This window comes from Dipodomys ordii, unplaced genomic scaffold (assembly GCF_000151885.1).
Source record: "Dipodomys ordii isolate 6190 unplaced genomic scaffold, Dord_2.0 Scaffold118, whole genome shotgun sequence".
Classification (NCBI taxonomy): domain Eukaryota; kingdom Metazoa; phylum Chordata; class Mammalia; order Rodentia; family Heteromyidae; genus Dipodomys; species Dipodomys ordii.
Window position 1 is genome coordinate 691,781 of NW_012267334.1, and position 10,478 is coordinate 702,258.

Sequence of the window (10,478 nt, forward strand, 5' to 3'; positions counted from 1 at the left end):
GCTCCGGGGAAGACGGGGCTCCGGGGAGGGCGGGGCTCCGGGGAGGGCGGGGCTCCGGGGCAGGGCAGCTCCGGGGAGGGCGGGGCTCCGGGGAGGGCGGGGCTCCGGGGGCAGGGCGGAGCCTCCTTCCCAGGCCTGTCGGTTTCTCCGCCTCAGGCCTGGAGGGCAGCAGCCCCGCCGTCCCTCACCTCGGGTGGGGGGAGGGGGGGAGAAGACCACCACTCCGGGGTGCCAGCCTCGTTTATTGGACGGGCCGCGCGCCCGGTGCCCGCCCTCACAGCTGCTGCGAGGCCAGCACCTCGGGGTTCTCGAAGCAGTGAGCCTCTTTGACCGCAGCCTTCTGGGGGCAGCAGCGGGTCACCAGGCCGTCCCAGGGCTCCAGAGAATGAAGCCACAGGGGCAGCCAGTCCCAGGACCGAAGGCAGGGGGGCAGCCAGGACGGGCGGCGCCGCTGCAGCACATTGACCAGGATGATGAGCAGAACCAGGCCCACCAGGGGACCCCCGACCCCCGCCAGCACCGCGCTCCCCGCCAGGGAGAGCCCGAAGACGGCCAGGGGCAGCAACAGGAAGGCCAGCAGCAGATAAGCAATGGCCACCCAACGGTAGTGGGCCGTCAGGTCCCCAAAGTGCTTGGCCAGGGGGATGGGTAGCCTCAGGACCGGCACCGTGTACCACAGCAGGATGCCAGCCAGGTTGAAGAAGAAGTGGATGAGAGCCACCTGGGAGGCAAGGAGGACAGGGAAGGGTGGAGAGCTGGGCCAGGCTCCTTTCACTCCTCCCTGTCTCCAGTCTGAAGTTTATCGGGCGTGACCGGCTCAGAGGCTGATAGGGACTGCCTGGGAGATTCTGGCCACAACTCTCCCACATGCAGTTCAGAAAGCAGGAGCCCCGGCAGCACCCATCCATATGTAACGGGATAAGGGAGAGGAGGTCGCAGCACATGTGCAGGAAACACAGGCACTCAAAGAGTGGGTGTAACCTAGGACCCTGCAGTGCGAGGGTCCGTGGACAGAGACGGGACAGAAATGAAGACACCACCTAGACAGGAGGAGTTAGACAGGGGAGGCTCTCCAGCAGAGAGAAGCTGGAGCCAGGGCAGGGACCAGAGATGGGGTGCTGTTGAGAGTTGGCAGCACTCATGGGACTGGGACTGAGCCACAGAGCTGGGCACCCTGGAGAAAGCTTTCTGCAAATGGACTAGGACCAGGCACTGGTGGCACACCTGTCACCCTAGCTACTCAAGAAGCCAAGATCTGAGGATTGTAGTTCAAAGCCAGCCCAGGCAGGAAAGTCTGAGAGAGACATCTCCAGTTAACCATCAAAAAAGCCAGAAGTGGAGCTGTGTGGCTCAAGTGGTAAAGCACTAACCTTGAGCAAAAAAGTTCAGGAAGAGTGCTGAGGCTCTGAGTTTAAGCTCCAGGAACAGCACACACACATACACACATGACACGCACGCATACATCCACACCCCTGGACTAGGGTGGATTGGAGGTTTCCCCGGGGTGTGGAGGGCTGTGGGCAGCCTGGCCCATGCTACAAAAGCAGTCTGGGAAAGGAAGGACAGAGACTGGGCTGTGGGAGGCCTGCAGGGCCTTGTGGGCGGCGGGCCTGTTTGCTGGGACCATGTGGGCTGTGGCCATCCTGGGCCAGGTTGGAAGTGGGGCTATGGACAGGGAGGGGGCCAAGGACAGTACCTGGACTGCAAAGAGCAGCATGTCTGCAGGGCTGGCCAGGGCGGCCAGCAGGGCTGTGGTGGTGGTACCAATGTTTGAGCCCAAGAAGAGGGGGTATGCGCGGTCCAGGGTAATGACCCCGACGCCTAGGAAGCAAGGGGTCACCACAGGGCCCCAGCCCCAGTCCCCCCTCAGGCCCCCTGCCCACCCAGGCTCACCCATGAGCGGCACAATGGCAGCGGTGAAGACGCTGCTGCTCTGCAGCAGGAAGGTCAGGCCAGCGCCCACAAGGATGGCCAGGTAGCCGCTCAGCCAGCCGAAGGGAAAGGGAAAGTCTGGAAGGCAGGGGCGAGGTCATCCCCAGACCCCCTCCCCGCCCTCTTCCCAGCCTGGGGTCCCTCCAACCTGCGTTGATGACTGTCCTCACAGCCTGCGCGATTCGGCCGCGCAGCAGCGAGTTGAGCAGCTTGACAATGATCACCAGGCAGGCACAGAGCACCAGCAGGGAGCCGGCTAGCAGGATGCAGCCCACGGCCACATCCGTGAGCGCCGAGTTCACAAAGAGATGATGGCCTATGGCCAGAAGGACAGGGCAGTGGTGTGACCTCAGGGCGATGTGGGGGTCAGGGAAGGGGGGCTTGGACCTCAGGGTGATGTGGGGGTCAGGGAAGGGGGGCTGGGACCTCAGGGCGATGTGGGGGTCAGGGAAGGGGGGCTGCAGGGCGATGTGGGGGTCAGGGAAGGGGGGCTGGGACCTCAGGGCGATGTGGGGGTCAGGGAAGGGGGCTGGGGTGGGGGTGGCGGGCCTCACAGGGCAGCTTGTCCCCAGGGAAGGCTGTGCTGTTCCTCTCAGGGCAGTGGCCGGAGACCTCACATTCCTCGCCATCCTCCTGAGTGAGTCAGGACCAGGGAGAACTCAGACCAGGCCTTGTCTACACAGAGGTCCAAGCTCAAGGGTGGGTGGGGCAATCAACAGGTCAGAGGACAAAGGAAGGGCTGGGGTCAGAGGCACCTCACCGTCTCAGCCCTGATGCCACACCACTGCTTAATGAGGCTGTCGTTGGTGGCGCTTCCGGTGGCGCTGCCTGTGATGGCGCTGCTGTCCAGCTGGCGGGTGGGGGACGAGACCGCGTGCCGGGCCCCCAGAGTCAGACTGGCCCTGCCCATGTATGCTGCTGCTCCCCAACCAACCTTGGGTCCAGATCTCCTCGGCGTCCCGTTGGGGTGGGGACTCCCTGCCCTGGGGCGGTGGACAACTCCTCACCTGCACAATGAGGTGCGTGAGAGGCTGGGTCAGCGCCTTGAGGATGTCGGGGGCCTGCTGCCCGGGCTGGAGGCTGGCAGCACGCAGCGCCAGCCCACTCAACCTCTCCAGGGCGGCCGTGGCGCTCTCCAGAGGCAGCAGGACCAGTACAGTGAGCCAGTTAAAAATACCGTGGACAGCAGAGCCACTGAAGGCCCTGGGGACACAGAGCATGGCTGTCAGGCGGCCTCGGCCTCCTCGAGGTCCCCGGGCCTGGGTCCCTGTCACCCACTCACCTCCGGAACTCATCTCGGTCCCCAGACTGTGCCATGGAGACCAGAGTGCTGGTGATGGACGTGCCCACGTTGACGCCCATGGTGATGGGCACCGACGCCTTGACAGTCAGCACTAGGGACACCTGGCTGATCAGCACGGGGTGGGGTGGGGCCCGCCCCACCCCATGGGGGGGAGGCACACTCACACTTGGAGGCCACCATGCTGACCACAATAGAGGAGGACGTGCTCGAGCTCTGCACGAGGACTGTGACCAGCACACCGATGACCAGTCCAGCCACAGGGTTGGACAGCACCTTGTTGTCCTTGAAGATATCTCCAGCCATTTTGCCTGCACCCAGGACAGAGGGGCAGTGAGGCTGGGGAGGGCGGGCTGCCGCCCCCACCCCGGGCACACCCAGACACTCACTGCCCAGCAGCTGGAAGGCAGAGCTGAGGATGTCCAGGGCGCAGATGAAGAAGTAGAGGCTGCCTAGGAGCCCACAGGCCTTAAGGAAGATGGTGATCACCTGGCGCAGCCTGCTGGCCATGCTGAGTTCTGTGGTCACAGACAAGGCTGACCCCACCACCCAAGGCTCTGCTCTGTTCCCCAGCGATGAGGCTCAGGTCTCCTTTGTCAGTCCGCAGGCAGAGTACTGCCACTGCCTTCTGCCTCCTTCAACACAGCCCCATTTACCAATCTTATTTTTGCCAGTCCTGGGGCTGGACTCGGCCTGGGCGCTGTCCCTCAGTTCTTCAGCTCAAGGCTAGCACTCTACCACTTGAGCCACAGCGCCCCTTCCAGCTTTTTTGCTTATGTGGTGCTGAGGAATTTAACCCAGGGCCTCAGGCATGCAAGGCAAGCGCTCTACCACTGAGCCACCTTCCCGGCCCCATTTACCGATCTTAAGCTTCCCATGTCAAGGACTAGGTCCCCTTTCTGTCTCCATGCCTGTGCCTTTGCTCTGTGATGGAGCCCAGCTGGGCTCCCAGAGATGGAGCAACCATAGGGGGCAGGGTGGGGATTGGGGGGAAAGTAGGGAAGGGGGGGCCCTCCAGCCCCACACAGGGCTCAGAGGTGGTGGGTGAATTTTCATGGGGAGTGTTCCAGCAAGCCTGGCTCTGAAACCCTGGGGAGGTGGAGCCTGCCTGCCCGCTGCCCTGCACACCCACAGCCCTACCTTTCCGCTGGCCAGTGTCCTTTGGCTGGGGGTCCAAGCCTCCCTCCTCCAGGCGCCCTGCAGAGGCCAGGCAAGGTGGGGCTGTTGCCGGTACCCCCAAGGAAGGGACAAAAGAAGGCAGGGAATTGAAGGGGGAGGGGGCTTATGGGTTTGGGGTGGAGAACAGGAGTCAGAAGTCGAGTGGGAATGTGTAGCTCTGCCCAGAGTTGTCAGGAGCACCCCCCCTACACACACACACAGGCAAGCCCCGCCCCGCCCCCTCCCTCCAGCACCTGGGGTCGGCCCAAGGCTGGGGCTCTTGGTACCTGTGCTTCTCAGGCTTGGGTCCACCAAGTCATCCGTGCTCAGAGTAGGGAGGGGGAACTGAGCACCAGCAAGGGAGTTCGGCATGGATTTGGGGCAGGTTGAGGCCAGCGCCTGAGGCAGAGCTGCTGGGAGGGAAGGCGAGTATGCCGTTTCCATCCTGCGAACAGCTTGATCTCAGGTCCTACCCATTCCCCTGCCGACCGCTGCTCACTCCCGCAGGTCCCTTCTTCCCCTGTCCACAGGGGAATGGCTCAGCGACCTTGGGCAGCTACCAGCAGACTCGTCTAGTTTGGGGATGCAGTGTGAGCCCTGGAATCCAGCTCCCTTGCTGGTCCCAGCTGAAGTTCTGGGGTGCCAGAAGTGTCTGGGAGAACCCCAGGACCTCCCCTATCAGATATAACCGGCGACTTGGAGGATGGTCACAGCATAGACTTTGGCATTTGATATCAAAGATGACTACTCAGCTTGATAAAGGCTCCGCTTCTCTGAGAATGAGGAGCAGGGCAGAAGCTCTTGTCCAGTCCACCCCAGGGATCTTCTAACCCACAGGGACTGGGCATGGCCACATAGCCCTTGACCCCAGCCCCCCTCAGGGATCCGTCGTGTCTCCCCTCCGGGCTCAGGACGAGGCCCTGGCCCTGGCTTCCCTGGGCCCCAGCCTAGTTCTAGGAGCTCCTACCTGGGTGGGTGGTGAGGGGTAGAGGCAGGGAGGCTTAGTGGGAGCGGCCGCAGGCCAAGGATCTGCTGGGCACCCACATGATCCCTGTGTATGGAGCCCCATTAATGTTTACCCAGGAGCTGAGGCCCCTGAGGGGAGACCAGCCTGGCCCCCAGGACCCTGAGGCTTCTTCAGGCCCTTGTCACCCAATGGCTGGAAGCTCCAAACCTCCAAAGCAATCATCCCGGAGTGAGGCGGGCCTCACACCAGGACAAGGGCACTGCAGGACTGGACACCGTGTCCCCAGCGGGTACCTGGGTCACAGCGCTCCATGCTGCTTGGGCAGGAGGTGCTGCCCCAAGGGGCTGCCAGGGAGCCCATCGAGAAGGCTCCGCCTCCCTCCTGTGCTCCTCTGAGTTTTGCAGATCTTATCAGGGTCACTTGGCTGGCAGGCAGGAGGGGAAAAGCCCTTTGCACCAGCAGGGCAGAGAGGACAGGGTTCCTCAGGTGGCCTGGGAAGGCGCCCAAGCCCTGAGGTCAGCAGGTTCAGATCCAGGTACAGGGTAGAGCTGGGCCCGGCAGGGCTCCCAGAAGAGGCCAGCAGCTGGCCTGGGCCTATGTGTCTGTCTGCAAGGAGGGAGGGTGGAGGAAGGCAGAGCTCCCCCATCCCCCCGCCACACGTCTGTTCCCTGTATGGCTCCTGACCAGTCGTTTGTGGGAGACCCTTTTGGGTGTGTGTGTGTGGGGTCATCCCCTCCCTGACTTCGGATGCAGGGCCAGGCTGTTTCCCAGGGGCCTTGCTAACTCCAGCCCCCTGCTGTGCTCACCCAGCTCTGAGACTTTGCCCAGAGTCCACTCAGCAAATTCCCTTCCCTCCCCATTCTGTTCCCCCACCATCCAGCACCTTCCCAGGGGCTCTGGAATATTCCTGCCCCACCTCAGGGGGTTGTCCATCACTGGCACCTCGGAATGACCTCTCTTGCAGCTACTAGAAAGCAGGAGGAACCTGGGGACTTGTGGTCTCAGGCAGGCCACCACGACCCCCTCCCTGGGCCCCAGAGCCAGTGCCACTGGAGATCTCCTTTGATGCCTGCTGAAGAGGAGGCTCTGTGCTGCTGTGGACCCTCCTGGAACTGGGCCTGACACAAGTAGGAGCTCAGAGGCCAATGTTGTGCCAATGAGACACATGGGGTCTCTGTGCAGGTCTGAGATGGAGGAGGTGTGTCCCCCTCTGGACACACCTCTGGGACGCTAGTTTTGGGGTGGTCCACTCAGACCGTGCAGCCTGGCCCCTTTTAGGGGACACACAGTGCCTAGGCCAGCGTGCAGGCGGTGCAGAAAGAAGCACCTGGGTCAGGCCCGAGCATGGGAGATCCCAGCCTCCCCTGGGGTCTCCTGGCACTATGGCTGCTGCCCACGACCTTTGCCTGTGGCCTGTGCTTCCCCGGGTGGCATCACGGGCCTCCAGGCTGAGGAGAGCGCACGGAGCTCGGCCAGGGCCGGTGGCGCGGGCAGCAGCTCCCCAGCGGCGAGTGGGAGTGCAGTGGCTCACGCCTCAGGGCTGGCAGGAGGGCACAGGCAGGGGCTCCTCCAGCCGGAGCAGCAGCGTCTGGGCTGGGGGAAATGGGGCTGGGGGCCCAGGGTGGGGCAGAGCCCCGTTGGCTGCCGCCTGATGGCGGTGCTGCCTTTGAGGGGGGCTGGGGGGGGCGGCTCGGCGTGCGGTGGCCCTCGTGCGGCTCTGACCGCCAAGAAGGCGGGCAGGTCCAGGTCGAGTGTGGCCACCCCTCCGCGGGGCGTGGGCGTGCTCTGCCGGCACTGCGGGCAGGGGATCCAGTGCTGCTCCTGGGCTGGCGTGTCCAGCCGCCGCACGCACGCCTGGCAGAAAGTGTGGCCGCAGTAGAGGCGGCGGGGCAGGTGCGTGGAGAGGTCGTAGGCCGAGTAGCAGATGATGCAGTCGTTCCTGGGGGCCGTGGGGATCACGGTGGCCCCCTCCTCCAAGGCCCTGGGGCCCTCGGGCTGCAACATCCTAGGGCACAGGTGCGGGGAAGCCATGGCCCACTCCTGCCCTAGTCCTCAAACACGCCCTCCCCCCCCCCAGCAGCCAGGGCCACAGGGCAGGCAGGTACCCCCACACAGGGGCAGGCCAGGCCCCGAGGACTTGGGCTCCGGGCTGGCCACCTTGGTGTCTGTGACCACTGGGTGGTACCCAGGACCCTTCTGCTCAGCGTTTCCTGGGAGACCTTCTGAGCCCCGCTTACCTGCAGCCACTCACTGGAAGGCCATGCCTGACTCCTGACAGGAGCGAGGCCGGAGCAGGGGAGGGGCACGGGGCCCCCGGGGGCTCCCTCCCTGGGCTCGCATTACTGGCCGGCAGACAGGCAGGGCCGCGGGAGGCAGGTGGTGCTTGTCCCTGCGAGAGTGGGCTCCCCTTTCAGCCACACAGCACCTGCAACTGGATCTGCCACACCACACACTGGGAAGGTGAGGGGAGCCTGCCCGCCCCCCCCCCCCCCACGCCATCCCAGTGCTGTCCCTCTGCCCTCTTCATCCTGCTCACCTGAACTCAGGCACTTCCAGACCCCCACACCACACACATGCATGCACATATACACAGGCTCAAACACCACACACTATGTGCACACACTAACACCACACACATACACGCACATGTACCCTCTCTCTCTCTGAAGTTCTCCTGCCCAGGCTTGGGTGGCACCACTCATATCATTTCCCGGGCCCTTCCCCAGGCTCCAGCCAGCCCTGAGCAGAGGGCACCTGCTGCTCGAGGCTCCAGCCTGGCTGGCTGTGTGGGCCCCTCTACCCCAGCACCACCTCACGGTCTCAGTGTCCAGCCAGCCCGGCCCCCAGGGGGCGCTCCCACACTGCGCCTCTCCCCTTCCCTTGGGTCTCCCCATTGGCCTCCAGCCAGCACAGCCAGCCAGGGAGGTGGCTCTCAGGTGAGTCTGATGGCCGCAGGCTCTGCATGGTGGGGGCCTGGCAGGACTGTCACACAGGCTGGCAGGGCCCTGGGACCACTCAGCCCTGCTGGGACAGGTGGTGGCAGAACAGCCCTCCTTGCTCCTAACTCACCCCCTTGGCAGCGTGCCCACGGGACTGGCCAGACAGGTTCGCATGCTGGCCTGGGTGGGGGCTGGCCGCACAGCCAAGTCATGGCAGGGACCTGCCCACCCGCACCCAGAGACCTCCACACACCGTGAACCACCCAGGCCTCGGCCAAGGGCTGGTCACGGGAGGACCTGTCTGTCCTGCAAGGCCAGCTCAGTTTCCGTCTTCATAGGGTGCTGTGCCTCACCACCCTGCCCCGGAAACAGAATGCCTGGAGCGAGCTTCTGAGCAACCTCCCTACTTTGGCATCCCCCTCACGCACGGTGTCCTACGCTTCTGAGACAAACAGATGGCACTAGGCACCCTCCTCCTCCCCTATGTCTTCAAGGCCTGGTCCTGGCAGCCCCCTGGAACCCCAGCCTAAGCAGTACAGCCCTGGATGTGCAGGAATTCGATGTTTCATGGAAAACCAGAAAAGCACCCTGGCTGACAGGGCGGTGACTCAGTGGGCAGGGTTCACCCGGGCTGCCTGGCTCTGCCCACTCCCTGAAACCCACCAGCCGCAGCCCCACCCACTGCGGCCCAGATCAACTCTCAGGGGCTTCTCTTGGGCCTCCCCTGCCCTGTGATGGGGCTTGGCCCTGCTCACTATCTCAGCCTCAGCCCAGGGAATGCAGGAGGGCCTGGGCAGGGCAGGGGGCAGACAGGAGACCTGAAGAGCAGTTTTAATGTGCCTATCACAAACAATGGCTTTCCATCTACTGGAAGATCTCACAGAAGCTGGGAGCTTGTTGGAGCGGTTTGTGCGAGTGCGTGTGTATGTATGTGAGCTGAGCAGGTGATGATGTTGTTCAGCCTGGACCGACCCCCCCCCAAAGGGGCCACCCACAAAGAAGTCACTGGCACCAAGCTCACCCGGCTTTATTGCCTAGACCCTGAAGGTGTGCTCGGGGCATCTGTGGCCCTACCATGGACAGTAACTGGGACTGTGGTTCAAGGGCCCCAGACAGGCCCCAGTCTCCGGCTGCACAGACGTCCCATGGCGGGGGAAGGGAAGTCGGGAAGCGGACGGCACCCATGGCAGTGTCTGCTCCTCGTGACCCCTGAGCAGAGGCCTGGGTCCGTGTGAGCGGGCGGGCTAGGAGACGACACAGCAGCAGCTGTGGCAGCGGCAGAATCTCGGGCAGTGGCAGCAGGAACAGCAAGGGCAGCAGCAGCAGTGGTGTGCAATGTCGTCGCCGCGGCCCACGGGCGGCGTGCCGGCGTAGGTCAGTCCTGCCGGGCGCTGCGTGCTGCTGTAGGGGTTGCAGGGCTGCTGCCAGGCCAGCGGACTCTGGTCAGGGACAGCCCCCTTAGCCCCCTTGGCCCCCTTGGGCTGTGGAGCCTCGGTGGGCTGCAGGAGGCGGGCTGGTTCTAGGGCACAGCACCCAGAGGGCAGAGGCTGCCTCTCAGAGGATGACGAGGAGGGAGCCTCCTCTAACTGCTGCCCCAGATCAGGCCGTAGCTGAGCCCGGGGGATGCTGATGTGCGTGTAGGGGTTCTTGACGACCATCTCATGGGGGTCCATGGTCCAAGCTCGGGGTATGGGCAGAGACACGGATATGGATGCTAGGGAGGGAGAGCACCACCTGAGAGCCAAGAAAGAACCTCTGTAGAGGATGCCTGCCTTGTCCAGCGTCACATCCCAGGTACCGAGGCCCTGAAGGTGCAGACACCGTTCCTGAGTGAAAGGCCCGAGTCCTGGACCTAAAGGGCTGCGCCCGGGGGCCGGCTGCCCGGTGCCCCGGCGCTCAGCACTCACCTGCGGTGACGGCGGCAGCAGGCGCAATCTGTCCTCCCAGTCCTCCAGCTCCGGGCCCAGTGCCGGTGCCTGGCAGCCGCCTTTTCCCTCCTCAGGAGGAGGTGGGGCGCTGGGGCGGAGCCAAAAGACGGGGTTCGACACCCCGAGAGGCCCCAGCACCTGGAGCCCAGCAGCACGCCCCTCTGGCTCAGATGGGTGGCGGCCGGGTCTGGGCTGAGGGGCCCCGGCCAGCCCGGGTGACTCAGCCGCGACGCACCCAGCGGGGCCCCGGCCCC

General features: G+C 64.2%; 3 protein-coding genes across 10 annotated transcripts in view; all 3 read right to left on the reverse strand.

Moving 5' to 3' along the window:
- Positions 1–253: 253 nt before the first annotated feature.
- Positions 254–5,467, reverse strand: Slc34a3 (solute carrier family 34 (type II sodium/phosphate cotransporter), member 3). 5 transcript variants are annotated; one of them, XM_013029317.1, is made up of 13 exons: positions 5,358–5,467; positions 4,678–4,800; positions 4,373–4,429; positions 3,622–3,750; positions 3,400–3,543; positions 3,215–3,326; positions 2,940–3,135; positions 2,693–2,782; positions 2,487–2,565; positions 2,081–2,248; positions 1,894–2,010; positions 1,697–1,821; positions 254–721 (listed from the first exon to the last, which is right to left on the reverse strand). In XM_013029317.1, exons 2-13 carry the CDS (start codon positions 4,760–4,762, stop codon positions 275–277), a joined length of 1,749 nt encoding a protein of 582 aa, XP_012884771.1. In that variant the 5' UTR covers positions 4,763–4,800; positions 5,358–5,467; the 3' UTR covers positions 254–274. The 5 variants fall into 5 exon arrangements, with proteins under 5 accessions (XP_012884771.1, XP_012884772.1, XP_012884773.1 ...); XM_013029318.1 differs by having other exon boundaries at positions 4,678–4,803; XM_013029319.1 differs by lacking the exon at positions 5,358–5,467 and adding an exon at positions 4,938–5,065.
- Positions 5,468–6,884: 1,417 nt separating this feature from the next.
- On the reverse strand, positions 6,885–7,665 carry Rnf224 (ring finger protein 224). The gene is made up of 2 exons (XM_013029332.1): positions 7,595–7,665; positions 6,885–7,362 (listed from the first exon to the last, which is right to left on the reverse strand). Exon 2 carries the CDS (start codon positions 7,359–7,361, stop codon positions 6,885–6,887), a length of 477 nt encoding a protein of 158 aa, XP_012884786.1. The 5' UTR covers position 7,362; positions 7,595–7,665.
- Positions 7,666–9,317: 1,652 nt separating this feature from the next.
- Cysrt1 (cysteine-rich tail protein 1) overlaps positions 9,318–10,478 on the reverse strand; it is a 3,532-nt gene continuing 2,371 nt past the window's right edge. Inside the window, exons 1-2 of one of the 4 annotated variants that reach the window (XM_013029391.1) lie at positions 10,204–10,445; positions 9,318–10,030 (exon numbers count right to left, since the gene is read on the reverse strand). In XM_013029391.1, the coding sequence (XP_012884845.1) occupies positions 9,541–9,969 (429 nt within the window). In that variant the 5' untranslated portion in view covers positions 9,970–10,030; positions 10,204–10,445 and the 3' untranslated portion in view covers positions 9,318–9,540. Of the gene's footprint in view, positions 10,031–10,203; positions 10,446–10,478 lie in introns of those variants that run through there. The other 3 variants (XM_013029390.1, XM_013029392.1, XM_013029389.1) reach the window with 3 other exon arrangements.

Coding starts and splice junctions, on each gene's coding strand:
- Slc34a3 (XM_013029316.1), bottom strand. CDS start 4,834: ATGGAAACGGCATACTCGCCTTCCCTCCCAGCAGCTCTGCCTCAGGCG. Junction 4,430..4,677: donor CCCAAGCCTGAGAAGCACAG/GTACCAAGAGCC, acceptor TGGCCTCTGCAG/GGCGCCTGGAGGAGGGAGGC. Junction 3,327..3,399: donor CAGCATGGTGGCCTCCAAGT/GTGAGTGTGCCT, acceptor AGGTGTCCCTAG/TGCTGACTGTCAAGGCGTCG.
- Rnf224 (XM_013029332.1), bottom strand. CDS start 7,361: ATGTTGCAGCCCGAGGGCCCCAGGGCCTTGGAGGAGGGGGCCACCGTG.